Source organism: Triplophysa rosa, linkage group LG8 (assembly GCF_024868665.1).
Source record: "Triplophysa rosa linkage group LG8, Trosa_1v2, whole genome shotgun sequence".
Taxonomy (NCBI): Eukaryota; Metazoa; Chordata; class Actinopteri; order Cypriniformes; family Nemacheilidae; genus Triplophysa; species Triplophysa rosa.
The window spans coordinates 16874738-16900814 of record NC_079897.1 but is presented as its reverse complement, the minus strand read 5'-3'; the positions used below and the strand labels follow the sequence as shown (position 1 = coordinate 16900814).

At 38.7% G+C, this 26077-nt stretch overlaps 1 protein-coding gene across 2 annotated transcripts in view; it reads right to left on the bottom strand.

The window, feature by feature from the left end:
- Positions 1-24831, bottom strand: part of nbeal2 (neurobeachin-like 2) — a 54359-nt gene extending 29528 nt beyond the window's left edge. The window contains exons 1-19 of one of the 2 annotated variants that reach the window (XM_057339471.1): positions 24436-24831; positions 13543-13631; positions 13111-13272; positions 12861-12942; positions 12346-12458; positions 11634-11716; positions 10928-11013; positions 10497-10809; positions 8759-8865; positions 8273-8359; positions 6561-6644; positions 5018-5116; positions 4226-4857; positions 3632-3764; positions 3065-3184; positions 2633-2978; positions 2424-2506; positions 1979-2071; positions 1271-1442 (exon numbers count right to left, since the gene is read on the bottom strand). In XM_057339471.1, the coding sequence (XP_057195454.1) occupies positions 1271-1442; positions 1979-2071; positions 2424-2506; positions 2633-2978; positions 3065-3184; positions 3632-3764; positions 4226-4857; positions 5018-5116; positions 6561-6644; positions 8273-8359; positions 8759-8865; positions 10497-10809; positions 10928-11013; positions 11634-11716; positions 12346-12458; positions 12861-12942; positions 13111-13272; positions 13543-13631; positions 24436-24486 (2935 nt within the window). In that variant the 5' untranslated portion in view covers positions 24487-24831. The remainder of the gene's footprint in view (positions 1-1270; positions 1443-1978; positions 2072-2423; positions 2507-2632; positions 2979-3064; positions 3185-3631; positions 3765-4225; positions 4858-5017; positions 5117-6560; positions 6645-8272; positions 8360-8758; positions 8866-10496; positions 10810-10927; positions 11014-11633; positions 11717-12345; positions 12459-12860; positions 12943-13110; positions 13273-13542; positions 13632-24435) is intronic. The other variant, XM_057339472.1, reaches the window with a different exon arrangement.
- Positions 24832-26077: the final 1246 nt, after the last annotated feature.

The following is a 26077-nucleotide window of genomic DNA, read 5'->3' as shown; positions in this document are numbered from 1 at the left end:
CAGATTATGTAAAAATCTCAATTTCGAAAAATTGACCCATAAGACTGGTTTTGTTGTCCAGGGTCACATATAGGCTAATAACTTCATGGCCTTAAAGATGGCATGAAATCAAAATTGAAAAATCATATATTTTTGGGGAAAATTGTAGTGTTTGACATATTTGTGTACTTCATTATTTTTTTTAATTCATGTGCCCTCATAATCTTATATCAAAAACGTTACCCCCAACCCCCGCCCCAAACCAATATCTCTCCCCTTCCAGGGATGAGGAATGGCGCGAGGGCGGAGCTCCAATAACTGACTGACTGCAAACTGGCATTTAAATCAGCCTCCATTTTGTTTGCAACGTCCAGAGCCGTTGAGAGAGTCGCGACAGCAATTTTTCGAGTGTCACGTGATTCATGGAGCGTTCAGACAGTTCCAGAAATTATGTTTTTGCTTTTAATTTCTTTAATTTTTTTATTCATCAAAGGACTTACGTCTTTAAATGTATTCAACGTTTACCTCAATTGGTCTGTTTAGCCGCAGCTCCATGCATTACTAGTAACTTCGGGGAAGTTCTGAGAGGCTCCATGAACCGCCATTGCTGTGAAAAAACTGTTCCACTGGAGTCAACAGAGTTGACACGACTCTCACTCTCACGGCTCTGGCAACGGCCAACTTCCAACGATCCAATCAGTTCTCGATGGACAAAATCAAGTCCCACCCTACATATTTTTCTCATTTCAGAAGCCGTTTCACTCGGATATACGTCACGATACGAAAAAGAAGAAAATCGCTACCTCCGTTTTCATGGCTTATTTTTCCTATTGAGAAACATAATTTCTTTCCTCAGGTTCTGTGGTGTGACATGTTCTTGGAATGTTTCGTGAGATAATTAAACAAACATTGCAGGAGATTTGGATTTTTATTCCGTGTTTGGGCTTTCGCTTTTTGTTGAAAGGGATGGTTCTCAAATGAAAAATCAAACCTGCATGAACACAAAAGAAGATATTTTGAAGAATGTTGGTAACCGAACAACAGTGGTACCCATTGACTTCTATTGTATAGACCCAAAACCAATGCAAGTCAATGCGCCCCGCCGTTGTTCGGTTGCCAACATTCTTCAAAATATCTTCTTTTGTGTTCTGCAGAAGAATAAAAGTCATACAGGTTTGATATGACAAGAGCATGAGTAAATTCAAACCTGCATCATTTACATGAGCACCAAATGTGCCATGGCTCTGACAAACATTGTATACTGTATATTCCGACCCAGTACAGTACTGACCGGATGACTTCCCCAGTGGCAGCAGCATGCCAGCAGGACCCCTGGAGGACGTGAGCTCTGGCCCGATAAGATCTGAGATCTCCTGACCTACAGTCTCGCTCTGCTCCAGTAAACACACCTGCTCCAGCAGAGGCAACAGAGCCCTCATCCCACCCACTGAGCTCAGCACATCCTAAACACAAAACAAGATCATGAACACACACACACATACTGTACACAGCCAGAACAATGCATAGCAGATTACAATATCACAGTGTCTTTAACATTCGCTAACCAGGAAAAAATAAACATATAAAGACATAAGGAAACAATATGTTGTCCAAAATAGAAAGTCAACATAACTATTCTATTGCTTTCCTCGCTGACTACATGGAAAAACTAATTTAGTGAATACATACTATCCCATAGCAGAATGAATCACTTGATTTGTGTGGTTCCTGAATTAACATTAACACACTAATCATAATGATGGACTGAGTTGTCATACGACTTGCGTACAACACATTTCCCCATTCAATTGATTTGATCGACTAACTTGGCTAACTTGGACTAACTTCATAAATGTGAAAAACAACCTAAACAAATCTTGAACAGGCTTTGTTCCGGAGGCATGTGCAAAACACACCCATTTGCTAACACTGGTAAAAAACACTGTAGTCAATACCAGGACTAAATAAATCATCTCAAAAGATATTGATGAAGACACACCTTGACATCCCAGTTCACCACCCTGTGACCAGTCAGCCTGCCATCGTACAGATGGTTGGGTGACAGATCCACGCAGATCTGATTTTTAAAGGCCTTCAAGACAAAAATGTGTACAACATACCCATATTATTTTATCTTGGTTGTTTTTGTTGTCACATGAAACATTGAACCAACCTGACAACAGCTATTAGTTGGAAATGATATTTCCTCTATTTAAAACCATTTTATAACACAGAAAACAAACATGAGGATATAATACTAATGTAAAAACGTTGGTATTGTTTTGTTTAGAAATGAATATAAACTATATAAAGTTTGCCAACGTTAGTATTTTTGTTACTTTGAACAATTTGTCCAGATTTCATTTTTCTTGCAATTAGAAAACATTAGAAACCTTCCCTTAGAAGGTTGCTACCTTTTTTGCAACAAAGCGACAGATGTTTACCTGAGGTGTATAATACAATACTAGTTTACTGTTGACTTCTGAAGGTTCTCCATCAGCTTTAAATAGAGAAACATTATTTGGACCTGCAACACAGAATAAACAGACAGCAAATTAGTATATGCATTCCTATCTATAACAAGACCCGTTTTGTATCTCTACATACAACGAACCCATGCTTCATACAGTATCAGCAGGTGTCACATGTGTACCTGCAGTAAACAGTGCTCGTGCCTGTGCAGGCTGCAGAGCTTCATGGCAGACGAATGCCGTGGCCAGAAGACCACCCAGTGATGAGGGAGACCCCCATGCAGTGTCCTGTAGCCCCGCAGGGATAGTGTGGACTGGAACGTCCTGTCCCACCACCGTCCGCCCCCCTGTGGCTGCAGCAAATGATGCTGGGAAGGACTGGGAACGGGAGAGGGCGGGTGGCCCGGTATGAGCGGCGAATGCCAGCTCAGAGGGCGAGTGTGTTGGGTTGGGAAGAGTAGGGGAGGTGGAGTTCATGGTGGTGGTGGTGCGGTGACCGGCTGACCCGATGCAGCAGGAGGTGAAAGGCTGAAAGGTTGATAATGAAGCAGATGACTGAAAAATAGTGTTTGTAATAAATTAAACTACAGTACTCATTGAATTTTCTGTCTCACCTCATTTAGAGAGGGAAAACGCAGAGGGGCTGTCTTACACTGGACTCCATCCACATAGACAGTGACCACGTTCTGTCCAAAGGGGCGACGGCCAGGAATGTGAACTATGGCTACTGAGTGCTAGAGAGAAGCGTAAAAATCATACAGAGCTCCAAAAATGATGAAAAAAAAAAGTTTCTGCTCAACTTTTTATGAGTAAGTGCTTCTTTCTTAGAAGAAAATCAGTTTATATTTCACTTCCATCTTGGGGATGTCCCTATTTTATAGATACAACTCACTAAACTGAATGGCTAAATGCCAAAACCTTCAAAGCGGTTTGTCAAAAGTTTTAAATACATGTTGAATCTGCTATAAAATCTAAGAAACAATGGTATCATAATTTAATTCATTCATTTAAAATAATGTAGGAACTACAGATGCCTCTATTCAAAAGGCGACTGGCTCTTTAATCTGATAGGCGGAGCTTCCTTTCCATTTCTTGAACATTTTGATTTCTCCTATTCATTTTTTGTAAGGTCCGTCTCCTCCTCATAATGTCTCTGTTGTAATGTTTGTAAGATAACTAACCCAGGAGCAGTCATTGAGAGGGTTGTCTGGCAGGGAAACGGCCATGTACTCCTTTTTGGTACATACAGCCACCACCAAAATGCCTTCTGTTGTAAAAAAAGCCTCAAAGCCAGTTCCACTTGCTGTGAAGAAACTATGCAGACAAACAATAGAGCATTGAATGGTATAAATACACACAAAACACAAGAACTGGGGACAAATACAGCCAGTTTCTTTTAGTAGTAAAGTAAATCACAGTATAATACCGCAAATTTTCAATATTGCTTTAAAGTGACAGTTCGCTAAAAAATGCAAATTCTGTCATCATTTACTAACCCTCTTGTCATTTTAAACCAGTATGACTTTTTTTCTTCTGCAGAACAAGATGTTTTGAAGAATGTTTTGAAGAACAATGGCAGTACCCATTGACTTGCATTGGTTTTGGGTCTATACAATAGATATAAATAGGTACCGGCATTGTTTGGTTACCAACATTCTTCAAAATATCCTCTTTTGTGTTCTGCAGAAGAAAGAAAGTCATACAGGTTTGAAATGACAAAAGGGTGAGCAAATAATGACAGAGTGAAAATATGACAGAAATACACCCAAACACACCTGTAGAGTTGTTTCCGACGGGGGCCTTTTGCCATTCGAACTGTATAATCCGGGGTTGTCAGGTGGGATTCTGAGTAGTGGTGCTGAGGTGGCGGAAAATCCGTGTTAAGGCACAACCAAGCATGAAAAGCGAACGCGTTCCCCGGCCAGCGTTGGATAGCCGGCACCATAATACCTGCCATAGGGGGTGTAAGGTCAAAATACTGCAAGGAGCTGCGCCCGACTTCTCCGCGGCCGGCCATGGCAGACAGCACCCTCACCACCCGGCCACAGTACGGGTGTGGGGGCGAACCGGGCTCGGTCCGCAAGAGCCTCAGTAGACTCTTCAGCTCGCAGGGCCTCAGACAGAGTGAGCCGAGGTCCTGCAGCAGGCCTAAGAGGGCATCCGCGCACTGCCTGTCCAGACGCTCGGGGGATTCAGACAGCACCTCAAGCAGAGCACCCACCAGTCCTGCTTCCACGGCGACAGTGCGGCAGGACAGAGTGCCTCGACACACGGCCGCCAGCCACTGCGACACCAGAAGCTGAAGGGAACGGGAACCCAGATCGGGCATCCACTGTAGCAGCAGAAGCAACGGCTGTTCGTTGCTGATGCCCAGCTGCATAGCCTGGGAATGTTCCCCCTCCACAGCCTGAGACACAAGGAAAAAAGAAAGATAGAGAACAAAAATCTTATGATATAAAGTTTGGTTTTAGGTGTGGGGGGTGTTACTCTTAATACTGTGATACTGCATTATTACAAAGTATCCGGTGATTCTCAGTGGAGGTCACCGTCTTTTATAATTCACTCACCATGTTCATGAGTTCCTGCAGGAGTCTCTTGGTCGGCTGACCTTGACTTTTCAACACATCGAACAGCTGCGAGTAGCCAATCCGCTCCTTAAAGACCTCCTGGGGGGAGAACCACACAAACTACAATTACATTACAATAAAGGCTGAGTCACGCACAAAACACAATGCTGCTTTGACACCCAAGAACAAACCAGTTGGCAAAAGGAACAGTAGAAAGCAGCAAAAATATTTTTTGAAAAATTGCAATTTTGAATGAAAAACAATGCAAATCAAGAGAAAAAAAGAGTCTAAAATTGTGACATGACCATGCATGGCTTTGTAAATCTGCAAAACTGCAATTCATGAATATGCATCACTGCTTTTTTCCTATGTAAGAAGGTCAGCCAATCATAACTAAGCACATTTGCATACAAAAGAATTGGTTTGCACTCTGTAGTTTTACATTTCAATGCTGAATTTATTCAATTTAATTCAAATGAATTTTGAAATTGTTTTTAAAGTGATCCCAATGATATTGTTTCTCTGTGTCATTATTATTAAACATGTTGCGTGAACTCTTGTTTTAAAACTTGTAGATTTTTAAAACCCTTCATAAAAATGTAATTAAAACCTTTATCGATTTCATTTTTGAAGTAAACAAACCTTTAAACAGTATGTTTAATTTTAATCTTTAGGTGGAAAATGGAAGTGGAAGAAGAACATGATTACTAATACCTTCAAAATGATCAGTAATAAACTGCTTCAAATACAGCCACAGAAAAAATTAAGTGACTTTTTAAAAATGATTTAAATTTTTTCTGAATCTACTATTATAGGTATGTGATTAGGTAAAATTATCATTTTTGTTTCATTCTGTGAACTACTAACAATATTGCTCTCAAATTTCAAATACAAATATTGTTTCTATTTGCATTTAGTTGCAGAAAATGAAAACTGGAGAAACAGGTCAAAATAACAGAAATGATGCTCTGTATTTTTTCAGACCTCAAATACTGCAAAGAAAACAAGTTCATATTCACTTTTAAGCAACACAACAGTAATATTTGTATATGTATTTAGGAAAGCATAAATTATGTGATAACCTTGATTTTTATCAGTTTGCATCTGTCTTGTCATGCTGTCAGTCTTTCACATTGCTGTTGGATGACTTTATGTCACTCCTGAGATTTTGTTGAAATTCAACAGACATCGGACTGAAATGACCACAATACATCTTGAAATGATGATTAAATGAAAATTTGGAACGGTCTCTTTATTTTTTACTGTTTCTGTGTGTAGGATAAGGTCTATTAAAACACATTATGGAATGAGACTTGACAAAAAAAACTTTCACTTAGTAACGAAATAAGGCAGGAAAACATGAGTGACCTGATTCTGCACCACCACATCAAATGTGCTGATACCATTAACCACACACGCATGTATGGGGCACTTTTATCATGTGCAAGCACTTTGACTTATCACGCTGATAAGACCGGAGACGTCCGTGAGCAGAGCCACGAAAGACGTTAGCAGAGACACGCTGAAGTCACACATGTCATACCTTGGCAGAGGGCGAGTTGCTCATAATGGCGGTGAGAACACGGATGGCGTGTACTGTGATGCAATCCGAGCCCTTCTCCCACACCTACACACATAACGCACACTTCATTTAGGTCACAACCAAATATTCACATTTCTCACATATTATAGGTTTAGTTCACCCCAAAAATGTAATTGTCATAACTTTTATTGAAAGTCTTTTTAATTTGACAGACATAGCTTGTCAAACATGGTGCATATGAACAATCAATGCATGAAAAAGAGTTTAACTTAACTTATTGTTTTCCACAACATAATAATAAATCATCTTTTGATTTGTAATAAAATGAGAATAAATTTTAGTTTTAACTGTTCCTTTAAAATAATAGTTCCCCCAAAAATGAAAATTTGTTCATCATTACTCATGCTCATGTTATTTTAAACCTGTATGACTTTCTTTCTTCTGCAGAGCACAAAAGAAGATATTTTGAAGAATGTTGGTAACCAAACAACATTGACCCCCCCACTGACTTCCATTGTATAGACACAAAACCCACTGAGACATTTCTCAAATGATCTTCTTTTGTGTTCACATAGGTTTTAAACCACATAGAGTGAATAAATGAAATGTTTTTTGGCTGAACTTTCTCTTTAATTGGAGGGTTACAGAAAGCCTCACACATTGATGTAACATTCGTAAACTGTACACATTCCACCTTGAAGTACGTGTGACTTAGTTAAACACAAGGAAGTGATGTGACTTAGGTAAGTAAACACAAATAACTGTCAGACAAAATAATCGAAAACATGCACTACCTAGTCAAGCACACTCATTGAATATTTCCACTACTACACCACAAATAGCCCAGCAAAGACCACCAACATAAACAAACAAACTGATACACCCACATTACCACAGACTAGACATGCTAAAAGTCTAGAAACCCACTGCAAGACAGCATGCGAAGTGGCAAGTACATCCCAACAACTTCACACACACGCACATTCATACTCCCCTGACACACACTTACACTCAACCACCACCGACAGGATCCTCACCCTACAACTCTAGTTACTGACTCTCTGAAATTTGGTTTCGTGCTTCTCTGTAATGTTCATTGATCAATGGATGTCTAACACTATTGGTTTATTAAAGCTTTATTCAAGATACAATGTCATTTTCACAAACCTTTGTTATTCTCTACATCCTCACTTTAAGGGATAGTTCACCCCAGAATGAAAATTCTGTCATCATTAACTCACCCTCAAGTAATTCCAAACTTGCATGGCTTCTTTCTTCTGCAAAAACCAAAAGAAGATATTTTGAAGAATGTTGCAACAGAAAACCGTTGGTCCCCATTGACCTGCATTGGTTTTGTGTTCATACGATAGAAGTGAATGGGGCCAACAGTTTTTGTTTACCAAAATTCTTCAAAATATCTTCTTTTGTGTTTTGCAGAAGAAAGTCATGTAGGTTTAAATAAAATGACAAGAGGCTCAGTAAATGATGACAGAATTTTCATTTTGGGGTGAACTATCCCTTTGTTTTCACCATGATAACATCCAAAAAACAATCCTTTCATCTAAGGGAAATGGCGTGTTTCTAATTTGTTTTGTTGTGTGCCACTGTTTTCACCGTGACAGGTTTCACCCTGTCAGCAGTTGTTCGAGTCGAGTGAAGGGTGAGTTTCCTGCTGAAGAACATCACGCCAAACAGCCTTAAAGGGAAAGTACCTGCTCCACTTCTGCCTCTGTGAGCAAACGTGTGGTGAGGTCACATTGACCCTCACTCTCCACCCTAAACCTGCTGCTCTGATACAGCTGCACACACATACACAACGTCAAAAACGAACAGAGGAACACAAGATAAAATCAGCAACCACAAATAAAACTTACTGGTATATAAAGCAAAAAAACATTAAAAAGTAATAACAGAGATAATCCTCAATGCGTAACATGACGCAATGTTACGACACGCTCCAAACCACCAAGCTCACCCAAACCAATTTTGATCACACACAAACACGCATATGACCAGCACCTACAATATAACGGCTGAAAATCTGTGGGTGAGATTAGTGAAATCGAATCTGGCAGTCTTCTAGCTATCTTTCAGAACAAATCGTCAGACCACCGTATTTCTACAGCTAGTCAAATTTAGTTTTATCTTCAGGGCTGGATTTGTGAAACCTGAGGGTTTAGACAGGTGGGTGTTCTAACCTTGCTGTTCTGGATGAGGCGGAGGATGTGCTCAAAGCAGTTACTGTATAGAAAAATGGCTTGTAATACCGGCCGGTCCGGGCACTGCAGGATATCTGGAATAGCGTCTGTGGGACAAAACACAAGAACGCTCAGACGTCTTGACCTGTGCTTTCCAAAGAAAAATACACTGCCAGTTTCAAGTTTCAAAAAGAAAATTAAATCATTCTATTCCTTTAAACAGTTCTGGCGTGGTTGTGCTACTTACAATTAGACAATAGTCCAATAGTCATTGTGACCTTTTACAACTTCTCAATTTACACAAACTAATTTTGAAGACCAAGCCACAATTGCTCTGGACTTCTGTATAACTGTATAAATGTTTAAACAAAACGTCAAACATATCAAACTCTGTGAGGAAATACAGTATTTGATCAGTTATATGTAGTCTTGAACAATTTTTCCTTGATGCAAAATTGGGCAATTCTATGCAAATGTCTCAAGATGAAGATTTTTTGTGTTTTTCAAGTATAGTTTTCCATAGTCAGGTAATTGTCACATTACCAGAATGGTCCTCATAAATGGGAACATCAAAATAAAATATAGTAACTATTTCATATAAGGAGACAACCCTTCTCCATTTGTTGGGTATTATTGCTTCTGGTTTGAACATTTTAATATATTCAAATAGTATTTTCAAAAACGAGGGTCCTTTTTTGTCACTACCATAACGCCTGAAATTTTCCCTCGTTTAAAATAGAAAGCTTGTGCATAGACTGATATTTTTCTGATGTCTGGACATCATAGTAAAATATAAACAGTTAATTTAATGTATTGCTAATAAATACATTCCCAGAGAATTTATATTTCAAGTTTTGAATGAAAATGTCACATCCACTGGAATTGCCCAGCAGCAGTTACAATGGTGTCACATTAACTATTTTTAAAGGGGTCATATGGTGCAAATACGTGTTTTTCTGTGTCTTTGGTGTGTTATAAGTTGCCCATGCATGTATTAGACACGTAAAACTGCAAAAATGTAAGTGTCGTTACAAAAGATGCATTCTATCTAAAAGCGAATGCTCACTCAGACCTGCCTGAAATGCCTCGTGTAACCACACCCCCACAAATCTACATCAGTTTGTGGTATGATTTGACTAAGACCGCCCAAATGTATGCGCAAGTAAGGTGGGCGTACCTGTCAGTGCAATTGCTTTGGAACCTGATGTTCCAAATATGGTAAGATGCATTACATTTCCGTCACACGCTTGCAGTATTCGACCAATCACTACGCACTGGTTAACTGGCCAATCATAGCACACCTTGCTTTTCAGAGCGATGAGCTTTGTTAAAAATCCGCTCGTTTCAGAGAGGCGGGGCAAAGAGGAGATACAAACATGCACAGTGTGTGGAAAATACAGCGTTTTTGAACCTTAAGTCGTGAATACTGTACACATTACATTATATCTAAAACAAACCATAATATTCGTTTCAGCCATGTCATTTGACCCCTTTAACAGCTTTTGATCAATTAAATACTTTCATAATAATTATACCTATAGCTCATACGGCATTGAAAGATCATGAAGTATTTGCACTTATTGATGAATTAGTAACACTACAGGATCATTCTAAACTATCTAGCAAAATAAAACGTTAGTAAAAAGGTGTATCGCGATTCTGATTTTTGATTCTGATCTACTTCAAAAGTGCTTGTGTTGAGGACTAAACAAAACGCTGATGGGTAACATGTTCTTACTCAGCATATGTTCAAGCAGGATGATGAGATTATCCTCCCAGGCCAGAATATCCTCCTGCTGACTGACCGGTACCCGGTTCCAGTTGAGCAGCTGAAAGTAACTGTCCAGAACGGTCCTGATCTCCACCTGCCTCTCGGCCGGGCTGCTGGAGTGCAGCAGGTGGATCATGACAGTCAGGCACCTCAGGGTGGTTTTGAGCAGCCGAGGGTCTCTGGGCTCTTGGGAAGGCTGGGTGGGATGCAGGCACCAGGAACGCAGCACAGAGATAAGGTCCTCCACAGATTGGGGGGTGATGCAGAGCAGGCCATTCCGCTGAAACGCACACAAAGCACAGTGTGATATAAAACACTATACTAAAACCATAGTTGATTTTCTCATCTGACCACTTCTGATGGAACCACCTGAGACAGATAATACCAGGTGATGTTACCTTGCATCCACTGATCACGGCCCCTTGTAGATGTACCAGCCTCAGCACCAGGGGCTCAGGGATGACATTACTCTCATGCAGGCTGTCTGTGGGTGGAACCAGTCATTTAGTCACCAGAATCTACATTCTGTGCATCTTTTGTGCAAATAACTAAACCGTCTGAGGCACAAAAACATGTCTTTGACAAAAGGCTCTAACATAAAATGGGAACCATCTTCCATAGAAAAAGACTGCGAGCTTTAACACAGATCGCCTAGAAATACCAAAAGAAGAGATGTTTCCAGATGTTTGTATTTTTACAATTACCAACCCAGCATTACTGCGTCCACCCTGCATGACATGAAAACATAAACAACTGAGGCTCAGAGCGATGTGGAGATCTCCCTATATGTCTATAGCTTACAGTGTCTTACTTGTCTAGACAGAGCATAACTCAGTGTCCACCCTATGTGTCTGCTGTTTAATGTCATAACCAACTCGCATTTCTAAAAGGTCACTTTAATAATTTATAGCAAATAACATGACAAAACACATCATTATGAATTAATATTACAGGGATCAGATAGGCCTTTCATCACAAACAAGATATTTTGTATCCTCGGCAGGAGGAAGTGTGATATCTACCAGGATGTGAAGCACACATGCATGGCGGACAGAGGGAGTAAACCGGAATGCTTTGAATTGGAGGCGGAACTGAGTAACGTACCGTGAAAGAGCACGGGGAGCTCCTCCGGCAGAACAAGAGGAGAGAATTTATACTTGCTTCTCTCCATCATACTGACCTCTTCCCTAAAAACATACACATCAAAGTTCTTCATGTTAATACTTCATGTACTTTAAAGGGACAGTTTACCCAAAAAATACAATTCTGTCATCATTTATTCATCCTCGAGTTGTACCAAACCTGTATAAATTTCTTTGTTCTGATGAGCACGGAGAAAGATATTTGGGAGAATGCGTGTACCCAACAGTTCTTCGTCAACATTGACTACCATAGTAGGAAAAATTACAATGGTAGTCAAAAGTGCCCCAGAACAGTTTGCTTTCCTAGATTCTTCAAAATATTCGTAATTTTCCCTTTAATTCATACTCTGAGAGTACTGTTACAGTGTTGTGATTTAAAATAACACAACATCTGAATTTTTTTTTTCTATTTGACAATGGTTTTAAATGTCGCGCATACAATCCGATTTTATAAGACGTAGTGCTTTATAAACGCTATGTTAGTGGATGGGTAGATCAGTGGTGCTCGCAGCGGCTGTAAGGAGTTTACGTTGTGTGTAAATCAGTCAGTTGAGCATAAGAAGGCTTTAAAGCTTTGAGGTGAGGTCTGGGTGTGTTGTTAACTGTTAAAGTGGAGCTGAAACAGAGCCCAGCTAACACCCAACACAGTAAACACACACACACCACGATCTTACCCCGCCTGCCGTCTCCTCCACGTCTGATAAGGGTCAAAGAGATTTTCACACAACAGCAGGCCATGCTGTACCACTGACTTTAAAGTGGACTGATCCTCTGGCTGCTTCTTCAGCTGGAACACACACACACACGCACAAACAAATATAAACGCATGACTGAGTCTTGTGAACACACAAACCTTTCTATTGTTTGGCTTGTTATCATGAGGAGAAAGACAAACATTCCTTTCAATACAGCACAGGTAAAAAATACTTCCACCCATTGCTTTCTGATTTAACCTGTTCTGTAAGTTCACAACCAATAACGCCACAAGAGCAAGTATAGTAAACACAACAGACATACAGTGATCTTTGACAAATGAGTATCTGTCTGAGACCGTCTTGGTGATACTTCACCCCCAAGACTCTCTGGTATTCTGGTCCCACAATTGGCTTGGATCAGAATTTAAAGTGAGCAAAAGCTTCATTGAACTGTTGATTTGTCACCTAAATTCCTCCTATGGATGACTTTTTACCTGATTCAAACAGAAGTTTAGGACCTTGATTGTCTCGAACACAAACCCAGGGGTCTTTTCAGAGTCAATATTCTCCATATTCCTGCAAGTAGAAATTTCACATCAGAACTTCTAGCATCGTACACTTCACATTGGAAATGCACATTAGAGAAATCTTCGGCTGTTCTTTATCGCTATCGTATGAAGCTTATCGACAAGGGGCATTATCACAGAAAATGCCGGTGTTCAGCAATGCACAATGGGAGCGGACCTGCAGATGATGATAAAGAACTTGATGATGAGCAGAGGCTGTGGAGCAGTGCTGGTCTGGTCCTGTCCTGACAGGTGGAGAGCGCTGTGCCACAGTTGTGTGCTGAGGAACAACAGTACCTCTTTAGGGAGGAGAGGCACATCGGCGCTCCATTCCTCCAGCCTGCAGATAAAAAAACGATTACTCAACAAGATTTAGCAATTAAATCCATATCTCCCACACAAGCACCAGAGCTTAATGCGTCTGCAGTATTTAAGCTAATAGCATGGCTTGTGTATAAACGTATAAGCACTTAAAATTAAACGTTTAAGAGCAACTATAAAGTGGTGACCAATCAAACAAATATGGGCCACCACAGCCTATCTGGACCACCTAGAGATCAAACTCCCTATGTGGGTGACATTTTGATAGGTCAGCGTGTCACTGACTCACCGCCGTGGCTCCGTGGACTGCACATCAATGACCTTCTCAAAAGACGCCACGAACGTCTCCAACCACTGCTGCAGGTACCCGACATCTTTCTGAAACCCAAGGAACCATAAAACATCAAAACAAGTTCAGACGTGTAGGGTTACCAAAAATACTATTTTTACTGTAGAATTACCACATTGCTCATCTCTGCGTGATTTTTAATCTGGCCATAAAAAATCCATAGAGAAACATTCATAAAAATGCACAAAATTTCGTTTAAAAATACACATTTTTGCTTCATCATTCTATTTGTTTATTTGTTGACCATGGGACAGAACAAATCTGGAATAAACAAGCTAGTATAGCCAACTTAAAAAAACATATACATCCTTGATAAATAGTCCACTGAGGTTGATGTCTGTAAAAAGTGTGAGTCACCACATTTAAGGGTTTGTATGTCTCAGATTTGAATCGCATGTCGCTTTTATCAACAAGACTCAGACTTTTGCCCTAATAACTCTTTTTCTTTCATTTATAAACCAAAACCTAAACAACGCATTACCTTACTTGATTTAGTTTTATTTAATCACCAAGGCTAGTTTTTATTTACTTTTGGCACTTCGTGAGTATTGTTTTTGGACACTGATGGTACGCCACAAGATTTTATAGCGGGGTGCTATCTTTAAAATCAGAGATTGCACACACTGCTGTTGACACAACAGGAAACAACAGCGTGTGCAACTTGTGCGATGTAACGGTGGATATTGTGAATGCCGTCAATAAAGTAACATTGACACCCATAGTTCTGTCCAAAAAAAAAACGTGAGTGTTCAAGGTTTGCATTACATTCTGCAATCCAAAAGGCTTGCATTAAAGTTCTTTTAGACATATAACATGTAAACAACTTTATAAAGGTTTGCTTAACATTAAATTAAAGAAAAAAATATGCTCCATGATCCCAACAATTTATTTGTAGAAGGTTTGTGTCTTGGGTAAATGAGATGTTATTTACGCCGCCGCCATTGCAACCAAATCTAAATAATTCAATTTATCGATCATCAGAACACATAGTTGGTAAATATCACTCTTGTCTTAGCAGTAAAGCATGAAATCCTGTGTTTTTCTCTCCTGCACTCAATAATGGGAAGGATCAGGCAAAGCTGATTCCAATACCAGCAAAACCATCAGTCACACTGTAGACCTGCTATGTGATCTCATGACTCCATTATAACTGCAACAGAAGGCCCGAGTTAACAGAGATCATATGTCCAGGTAATTTAATATGCTAGACATATATAAAACAACATCTCATTCAGCTATGTTGTGTAAAAACACGATTTAATGTGCAATCATAAATGTCACATTGAAATTTCAAAGTCATCATCAATGAATGACAGAAACTATTGATATTATTCATCTTAGATGGAGAGATTACCGCTGCGTTTACGGTAAAGTTCAACAACGTACGAATTGAGTAGAGAATGAGTCAACATGCACAACATGAATAAATATCACATGTTGTCACTTCAATGAGCTGGTGGAAAACATTTGAAACAAAGAGCAAAGAGCTATGCTTAGCTTAAATGATGTCTTGATCCGCCCACTCATATAGAGGAAGTTAAGCTGTCGGCCGCTGCACCATAAAACACTCTCTGAGATACTCTTTTTGATTTCACATGCAAAGATATCTGACATCACATGCGTTTCTAAAGCAAGTTCTACAATTAAAATGTTAAAAGTTTACTTGTATGCATTTGGAGGATGCCTTCATCCAAAGTGACTGACATTGCCTTCAAGACGTGCATTTGATCAGTTCCCTTGGACTCAAACCCATAACCTTGGCATCATCAGCAAGGTGCTCAAGCAAATGAGCAACGTGATAAAAACGAAGAGCTTTACCAGTTGACGTTCATTTAGGGGCCAGTCCATTTCTCATGGCAGGTAAATTGCGGTGGAGGGGCTCTTGATACCCCAGTCTCTGCTGAGCCCCCACCTGGCTGGTTAAAACTCCAGAACGCCTCCACGTGTGGAACCCTCAGAATCCTTCATGACTTCTTATTTAGACATGATGTGAGCTGTTGGCTTCACGTCTCTCAGCTCTTTTCTGCTCTCTGCTGTCTCTGCGTCTGTCAAGCGACCAGGAAATGGCAAGGCGCTTTAACTGAGACGCATTTCCTCTTTTCTCTCAGCTGGGCTCAGTGTCACCCCGTTCTCTTCCTCCCTGACTCTTACACGGCTTTAGTAGGGTGCTGTCTCACCTCGGTGGGAACAGTGATGCCAGATCGAGGTGGGCAGATTTTTTTTCTTTTGCATTACTCCTCACACAAAGATATCATATGGCTCTAGTTTTGGATCAAAACACACGTGAAAATTCTTCATGTTTGTTTTTTACAACAAGTATAAGCCTTGTTATGTAATCTAAATTTACCGCAGTGTAAATCAACACGCTACCTAAAGCTGACTGGCAACAATGCAAAGCCACACAATTCTTTGTTTTTAAATCCCAGTTTAAAAACAAAGGGTCTTGTCATTTCGTGGTATAGACATTGTGGTTGAGAACATTATAATAACAGGCTTTTACACCCACTAAAGACATGAAGATTTGGTGTGGCCTTCAAGTCATAGCTGGAGGGAAACCTGAAGATTGAGCAACAAACATGACTGATTCCGTCACTGGTATTAATCAGTAGACGGAGGGAAGTAACATGTACTGGCTTGAACACATGCATGACACATCAGCATTGGGAAGATCAGTTAACAATTCAATCAGTGACATTTTGTAAAACTGCAGTTGAGTTTGTATTAGGTGTATGACAATGGATCACTTGAAGTGTGGAGTGGGAAAATGCCAGTAGTGTGTCTCTGTGGGCCCAGTGTCGCCTGTTGATATCATCACTCTTAATGAGTTTTCCATTTTAAGCTCCGGCACAACTGACCCCAGTAAATGAGATTTGAACTTGACATACATTTCACAGCTTGAGACGAGCAGACTGACAAGACGGCTTCAACAATCAAGTTTTTCCCCAAAAATATATTCTGCTAACAAGTGGTACACACAATAATACAGGAAACTATAGAGCACTTTAGCAAGATGTAAGCACTGTTCCAGAAGCAATTCCGGTATCATTTGTGATCTCACATATACTGTATATAATACTCGTTTAACATTTTGATTTGGTTATTAATGTTTTGTTGGTTGTATTTTGTTCAAACATTGGTGTAGTGTGAAAAAACAGGAAGGTCGTCTGGACCAGCGTATTCTGAACTGATCTATGTTACCTAATATAGGAACTCTACAATAAAAAGCGTGCCTATGAGTAGAGTGGATGGTCTTGCAACTGCTGTTACACCACTAGGTGATCTGTCAATGTTATCTCATTTCACCAGAAATAAATATCACTTCCTCAAACAAAATAACAGCCATAGCCAATAGAGTAAATGTATTTTATAAATAATGGGAAATGAAAAATTGTGTATGCAAATCCCAGAACTGAAACAGTACGATGGCCAGTTTTCTTTTAAACGTTAAACTTTTAATGGTATTTGTGTCTTCCCTATAGTAACCATAATAAAACCATAGTAACCACAAATTTACAACGGTCTTAGTATAGTAATCATAGTTTAACAGTTATATTTGTAATTTAACTAATTGGTAATTGATCAGCCAAAAACCACCACCAAACACTTTTACTATAAACTACGGTTAGTTTCCCCTAGGGTTTATTGTTTTTATAAAGTAACAGTACCCTCTTTTTGGAAAGTACCTTCAACATTGTATTGGTTAACATGATACAGTTAACGTCTGGCGATTTTAAACTGACAGGATTAAGGTAGAGTTTATAAATTTCCATTCAGAAGTGGATTTGGGTTCTCTGAAGATGCTAAATCACAGATGACTCATGCTGTTTTAGATTCATGGCGGTTTCGTCCGCCTGCAGCTGCTGGATGAACACAAAGAGAGTTTTTCTCTGGGTTTGTGCTAATGCCGACTTTTGGTAAACACTTAGGACACAAGTGAAAAACCCCAAAAGATCATCAATCTACATGCATATTTTATAATTAAAGATTTAACTAATTTCGTTTGGTTATTTAAGATTAAATTGCCTGTATATGTATGCAGACAAAAAGTGACACGGACACAGTATTAACAATAACATAAAACCAGAAATATAACATTGTAAATTATTTAGCACCCATTTAAAATTTTGCCTGTGAGTCCCAATGGTTACAAACGCTCTCCAACTCCCTACATTTATTTTGAGTGTGTTTCATTGACCAAATAAAAGACAAAACACAAAATAAACAAACAAAAACATTTCGATAGATATTGCGATATCACCACAAATTGTTTTGCCCGCGATAACCGCGTAATGAAAACCTGTGACAGGCCTAATTGAAACCGTGTACTGCGTGGCATCCATATAAACAGTTTCTCTCCAACTGCCATTGGCCTCGTTCACTACACAAGCAAAAAAAAGTAAACGTCCTCAAAAGCATAAAGATGATTGTACATTTCATTTAATTAGCTCACAGACTATAAAAAGGCAAAAAAGCAAAAGGCCGGAGGCTACACCAGAGGCTATAACACGGAGTAAACAGTGATTTCATTGAAAAGCAGTGTCTCTGGATGACATATCTTGATAATTAGACTCTTTACAGACAGAATCTTTGAAATTAGTCAAATATGGCTAAATATAGTTGAATAGCCCCGAGGGGAAGCCTCGGAAAGTCCTGGAGCTCCTTTGAAGGGGCCTGGACTTCACCTGGAGCTTTTTTCTAAAATGCAGTTTAAAAAAGCCTTGTCTAAATAACAGAGCCGTATAGAAAATATATAATCTCCATACATAGTGACATTAAAGCTAGGTGATCTTCAATTGTTAGTCAGCTGTTTGAAGTAATGGGCTAGCAGGTTTTGAAGGTGAATTTCAAATTACACCTTGATATTGCCCAACATATTGCCCATTTTGGAAAATAATTATTCACTATTACATTTTTATATATGTATCAACAAACACAACATATATATATATATATACATATATATATGATATAGAGATATGTTATCCTCAGATATACCCAAAGCAGTCTAGTAAAACTAAATGTCTTGCAACATAACAACAAGGCCATTGTGAAAACAATAGTATTGGCACATCAATGCTTAGAGTAAAGATCACAGCGTTCTCAGGCAGTTTTTTTGCACATCTGCTTTTTAAGCATAATGCAGTCAATGGTAGAAACTAGTGTGTCAATGAATCCAACTAAACACAAGTCTAAGGTGTATTACAAAATCACTAAGTACAAAGAGCTTTTTGCTGCTGCACCTGAACTATGTCTGTAACTTGTGCAGTGCCATTCACATACTTGCCTAAATATTACCCATCATACTACTTGGAAATTGTTTGCTTGCAACACTCACATCATTATTAACACTTAACACACTAATATAATTATTACTGTTTAAAAAGGTATGTCTAAATGACTAAATAACAGCAAAGTCCCTTTGGGCAATTCTTGTATGAATTTTTTTCCCATATGTCAAACACAATTTTTTAAAACACTTGCCTCATTAATTTTCATTTTAGGCATTAAAAACTCTCTTGCACGTTTTAAAGCATTCATTTTAAACTTTTTAACATTTTTTTTAAACAAGACCTTAAAAATCTCATTACCGTAACCAGTGTTTCCGCTCGGATTTTGTGGAACTGTGGCGCTGGATGACATCATAGGCTAATAACATATTCGCTACGTCATCGCGTAGTTTTGTGTGTTTCGCTACTTTAGCTGCACCAGGAAAGCAAGTTTGTCTGTATGCGCCTCTAAACAAAAGTCGATAAAGGGGTTGGAAAGTCACTAAAACTAGTGAAAAAGTCACTAACTTTGCAACACTGGCAAGACAAATTACGAATGAATGGCAGCAGTGGTGGGGATCATTTTTGGTGTGATTGCGCGCCACAGCAAAATTAATATAGCGGAAACGCTGACCGTAACAGTCTAAAATTGTTTTGCTAAAAGAAGAAAAGCCATGATGCCTAAACAAGACATTAATGACATTAAAGTATAATATTCTAAAAAATATAAATGTAACACTTTTTAAGGTCCAGTGTATGAAAATTTGCGGCATCTAGGGGTGAGGTTGCAAATTGCAACCAACGGCTCACTCCACCCCTCCCCTTTGAAGCACTATGGCGGCTGACACAGGACTAAGATGTTGCCACATTTTCGCTTCTTTGTCGAAGGAGATAACATTCTTACAAAATTGACAAATTTGTCCATTTGGGGATACTGTAGAAATAACATGGCGAATTCCATGCAAGATGTATAGAAATAGCTCATTCTAAGGTAATAAAAACACAACGCCTCATTATGTGAGGTCTTTATACACCTCTGAACACACAGTTACTGTATGTATATTATATTGCATTTCTGTCAATAGATCCTCCATAAAATGACACACTGGACCTTTAAATGTAGAAAACTACCTGTATAGGTAATGACACAACAAGAGAATATAACACTTTTAACTAGAAAAACAGAAAGAAATCTGTAAACCTGGTAGCCATTTGAAAGATACTGGCAGATGTGTTACTTAACACAAAATCAAGCTTAATGTATAGACCTGTGTGTAAACACTATTTAAAATGTATAGCACATTAGTCATGGACAATTCTTTTTTCCCACTATTTCTTAATATTATTATACATAAATATTCTGTCAATGTTTTTTTTTGTCATTTGAGAACAACTTTTTTGCTTTAGAATATTTTAATTTTACTCTGTTTAAATGACAACATATCATGCACATGACATAGATGGACGTGTTACGATAATGAGATATTTAGCAGAAAATTAAATTAATTGCTGTTAAAATTATTTCTTGTTCAAGGTAGAAAACATAATTATGTTTATTATGATCATTTCTGTGTTATTAAATTGTGTTTTTATTTTAAATTCATTACTGATGTTAAAATAGTTTTTTGAGAATTACCTCTTTGGGAAAGTGTTGTCACTCAGCGGCCATATTTGCAATGCCTCTGGGCAGCTAATACCATTTACTTAAATTTACTTTACTAAAAGTAGGAAGACTAATATCCTCAAAATCGCTCGCTAAGGTCACAATAAAATAACATTTTTCCAACCAACAGATAAACCTGACATCAAAAGTACTGTAACAATTGATGATTTGCTCTTATATTGAGAAATAAAAATCCCCATTCTGAAAATATAGTGGTGAACAAATGTTAAGTGGAAAGGCAAAACATTGCTGAATAGCAGTAAGTAAATATTTAAGTATTTAACAACACACCACAAAGGCGTTGTAGACTTGTCAACTCTACGCTCCCCACTGTTTGCTCCACACACTGATGAATAAAAGGGTTAAGCTGTTCTTAATTGCCTTCAGGAATGTGACGGTATAGATAAAACACAAGAAGAAAAGACTTAAGACCCTCCCATGCGAAACGCAAGCATTCACATAAGATTAAGGTCAAATAAAGGCACCTGTGTACAATCATTTTTCCTGAACGTGATGTAGATTCCTAAAACTTGATCTACTGGTACATGACAAAGCTTCACACTGTCGATTCAAAGAAGTCAGGTGGGTGATGTTGTTCTACCACTGCCTACACAAGGACTCTTGTCCTATTGTGAAAATACTCTGGATCTATTCAGATCAACATTCAGGTTTGTTGTAAAAACTTTCACACCTGCCAACTCAGTCACCTTCTTGGATATACAGTACATGTGTGAGGAGCAACCAAATATCAAACAGAAAAATTGTATAATGTTTGTAATGTTACATGTCTGATAACAATACAAATCAGTTTGGCGTTTTATTATGGTAATTCAGGAAAGAGCTAAACTGGTCCAGCAGGTTTGACACAAAGTCACTGTTGATAACAGTTGGTGACAATGGAAACAATTTCCATAAAATGAAATTGGATGGCATTGCATGTCACATGAAAGTCTGAAGAAACGAGAATTGGAGAGCTAGAAGGAAACTTAAATGAGTAAATGTTTAAATTTATTGGGGATTAATCAATATGTCGTAGCACAACATATCGCAATACAAAAAAATTACAATGTGACGATATTTTTCTCGATTTGATGTCTATTTATTTCTATTGGCTGCCAACACGTGCATCAACATATATAATGTTTTATTTCCTTTCTTAATTTGTAATTGTGATTCTTTTTACATAGTTTATTTTAATGACCTATTCAATTTGTATTAATTTACATACAGAAGGTTCAATTAAACCTGTAATGTTGTCAACTCATTTTGTGTAAAAAAAAAACAGTTTAATCAGCTGCGCATGAACCAGAGGCTTGTTTTTCCGGCTAATGACGGTGACGAAAGCTTCCGCACAGAGGAGACGGTATCCTATTGGATCAAAATGCCGCTTTCGTCACCAGAACTTTCCGGTCATTTTCCGGAAAAACAAGCCTCAGGTTCACTGCATTATTCTTCAAGATGAAAGTCATATTCAGTCAGGATGCCTCGAGGTTGAGTAAAACATGGGGAAAATTTGTTTTGCTTCTGAAATATCCCTTTAACTCAATCCCTTTAAAAATTATTTACAGTGCCTACACTCAACATACCAAAAATCACAACGAAACACCCCAAAAAAACCCAAATACAAGCTCTGTATATTTTCAAACCTCTTCCTCAATTAGGCCTTAACTGAACTGGGATGACAATGTGTACCATGAGTCTGACAACAGAAAAACAGGTTGTTCTGGGAGGTTACCAATGGTAGCAACCATGACAGGAAGTGGTTTTATCACATCAGTGTTGTCCTCTAAACAGCACAGTCAAGAGGAAGTGGTCTGACAGCATTGCACTCGCAACCAAACGAAGAAAAGGCTGGCATACCATTACAGTACAGCAAGACGACTGGAATGACATGACATTAAGCGTAGCTGTTCTTCTGCGATTGTGGGGACACAGTGTTCAGATCAAATGCTGGGCGACCTCATCATGCATTCTAATTATAGCAACGGTCAATTTAAAATGTCTTTGTCTCACATTTCGAGCTGTGAAATTGAATTCCTGGAACCAGAATGTGATACTGTAATTACACAAAAATGAAAATGGTGTATGCAAAGTCAAGCCCACTCAAATGACAAGCATAACAGGTTAGGTGTGTACATATTAAACATATTTTAAGTTAAAAAAAAAACTGTGTATACTGTAACCCCATGAGACGGGAGAAAAACAAGCAATCAATCTTATTAAGTTTGATAAGATCTTGGCAGACAGCAGCCAACAGATGTATAAAAATTGGTGGTCCAAAAAGATTCAAAACATTGGAATGCATTGTGTTGTCAATCATGCCGGGAAAAACAAACCCACAATATGGGCGTGCAAAATCACACACAGCACAGTGATGACACAAAAAAATGGCACAATTGTGATATTTATTAAGGCAGAGAATTATACATGTATGCCAATGTACAGTATTCACTAAGAATGGCAGATCCATAGTTCTGCTGCTCTGCTTTGTAGAACAAGTCAATTTACTTGGCATGTCTGCTGTGGATCACTATTATCAAATCATCAAGTTATATTTGTAAAGCACTATAAAAACTATGCAAATATACATAAAAAAACATAAAAAAGCGCATAAACACTACAAAAAGATCCGGAGAAAACCTATAAAACCCTAAGAGCAGTTATTATAAGACTGAGAAATAAAAGACATGTGACAGGCTTTTGACTTCAATTTAGAGTCTATCAAATATATATGTACACAGCTGAATAAATTGCACTGGAATGACAACAGTATTATAGTTTTGTATTACAACTTTATACAAACATGTCCGAGCTATCTGTAGAAATGTGTGCCAAAGGCAAGACCAGATTGGAACATATCTGCATAATTTATGACTCTAATATTCCATGCAATCTGCTATACTACAATTTTAAGTAGTGCATATTGTGATCTGTAAGCATTCTTTAGGTTGACTCCTCCTGCTTCTTGTATCCCGCACCTGCTGTTGTGGTTGCCATGGCAGCCATTCATAAAGAACACTTGGTGTACAGCATTACAGCTGACTTCAGCTGCTGACCAGCAAAGTGGCTGTCATGATGACTTTTATATCATGTGTAAAACACGGCTGCTCAGGTCTACAATGTCTTTAATAATCGCTCACAACATCATCTTTATATACCACCAGAGGGTGTTGTCAACATATTTATTCTCCTTGGGGTATGCAAGGACTATTTTGTATTTAAAGTGCCCTAAATCTACAGTATTCCTGCAATTAAACATACAACAAATGTATTATACACTATATACACTTTTACACGGACTGTATTATTAAAGTTAAATCATTCAATAAAACACTGAGTGTATAATCTCTGTTGGTGCTCTGTGTATCTGGGTCCAATACACAAACCTTACGATCTTGCAAAACACCGTATGTAGATTAAGGAATGACTGTAATGTAATATCTGCCAATACTATTAATGACAGGTGTGCAGGAAGTGGCAGTAACTACCAGACTTATACAGGTAAACATATAAACCTCCAGCGTGCAGAATAACACTGTAAACATAACACTGATCTGGGATCATTAACCACAGCTTTATGCATTAGCTAAAATATCCTGTCAGCGCGCTTTCCAATCACTTTAATATCAACAGACTTGATAATAAAATATGAAATGAGCGCCTGATGTTTTCATAGTGTACGTGCACGCGCAACATTCCCAAAATAATGCGAAACGCACTTCCTGAAACTGTTTCAACACAGACTGACAAAGAATTACGACGGATTTTTTTAGTTCTGTATAAACTACTGCATGTAAGATGCGACATAATGGCAAACGCAAGAGGCAAGTATGTGGCAGCTAATCGAGTCAACCTAAACTCCGACAGGTGTCGTATGGTTGCCATCTCAGGCTAGTGACTCACCTTAGTGTAATATAACATCCACAGCTCATACAGCCGCTCTTTGGAAGCCATTCTCCCTCGTATTTCCTCCACTCACGCGTGAACTAAACCGCTTGACAGTACATCCAGAGGGAAACAAACGAAGATCCAGGGAATACTGTTTGAGGGAAACGGCATGTTTTTGTACGGCTGTCCACTACCTTGCCAAGCTCTCCCAAAGTTGCATGGCTTTCAGACGGCGGGTGTGTCTAAATGGCAATTCCGAGCAAAGGGTCAAAAGCGTGCAGAGAAACATGTCATAAAATTATCGCGGATATGGTGTGAGTGCGCATCTCTGTTGGAAGAATTTTAGGGGAGTTAAACGCACTTGTCTGAGCACGTACAACCCTGCGCGCGCTCCATCCCCCCTCCTCTCGAATACAGTGGCAGGAGAGAGCAAACCAAGACATATCGGGAGGAGTTCAGTTCAGCCTCAAAGCAGCATGGATGGGGCTGTGCAATGCAACACTGTATATAATTTTTTTAAATCTTTGTAGCTGTTGGACAATGATTCCATAACTGGTAGCCTATTTATTTGATTACATTGCTTTAATGAAAAGTGTCTGCCAAAGACATGAATATAATTTTTTTAAGCACACTTGAAGAAAGAAACATGAAAGTAAATGAGTCATAAAACACATTTTAGGTTCACAGTGTCATCGCCACAATGTCATCAACTATTCTCAGTTCCACCTTTAGAAACAGACGGGATCTAGGCTACTGTAGTTGCATTACAGTGGGAGTAAAAAACAAGTTTGATGGGAAGTAACAAATAAGATGTACTTGGATATTTTAGAGGAGTTTAATAGCACTCCCACTTAGATGAAAATAAAACCCTTCTGAGGATCATCATGGTATCCAATTCAAACAAACAAAACATATTTTCCAGATATTTTCTGATATGCACTTTTCTGTCAGACTTTTTGTGTTCTATTAAAGTGGTTAAGGTTGTAAATATTGTTTCCTCAGAAATGGAAACATGAAGATATTTAAAATCACACACACTCTTGCTTCCTGGCTCTGCTGTGTTTAGCTGGCATCTTCCAACTCAGCTCAAGATTTTGTGAGTAAAATAGCGCTATTTTACTTTCAAAATAGTTCAATATCTGTAAATATAAGCCCATTGGATCTCTTCTGGACTTATGCAAACACAATGCAAATTATGCGGTGTTCGTCCAAATGATCTCATGTTGTGGAGTCTTGCCCATGGTCATTCTGTATAATTACACAATTGTTTTTGCCTACCGCAATAACTTTTTTTGTTACACAGTTAACCTGTCACATAATTTCTAAATTCTTATGGATACACAATACAGCACACTGACAGACTTACTAACCTAAAGTAATAAACAAGTTTTTCCCTGTCATTTCATATTACTCATGCATCATATTAAGTTATAGTCTGTCAGGCTGGGGGTCATTATGCACCATTTCCCAATACTGGGCATCTTTGACACTGTTTGGCCAGCACTGGTCAATGGGAAGAGGATGGACCTAGAGGCAGCTGTATTGCCATGGCAATGGCCTACATTCCACGACATGTCATGTACAGGGTGTTCGTTGGCCTGTTTTGAAAGCGGGCTGTTTTTACTATTCCAATAAGTTATAGTTTCAGTAATTGAAT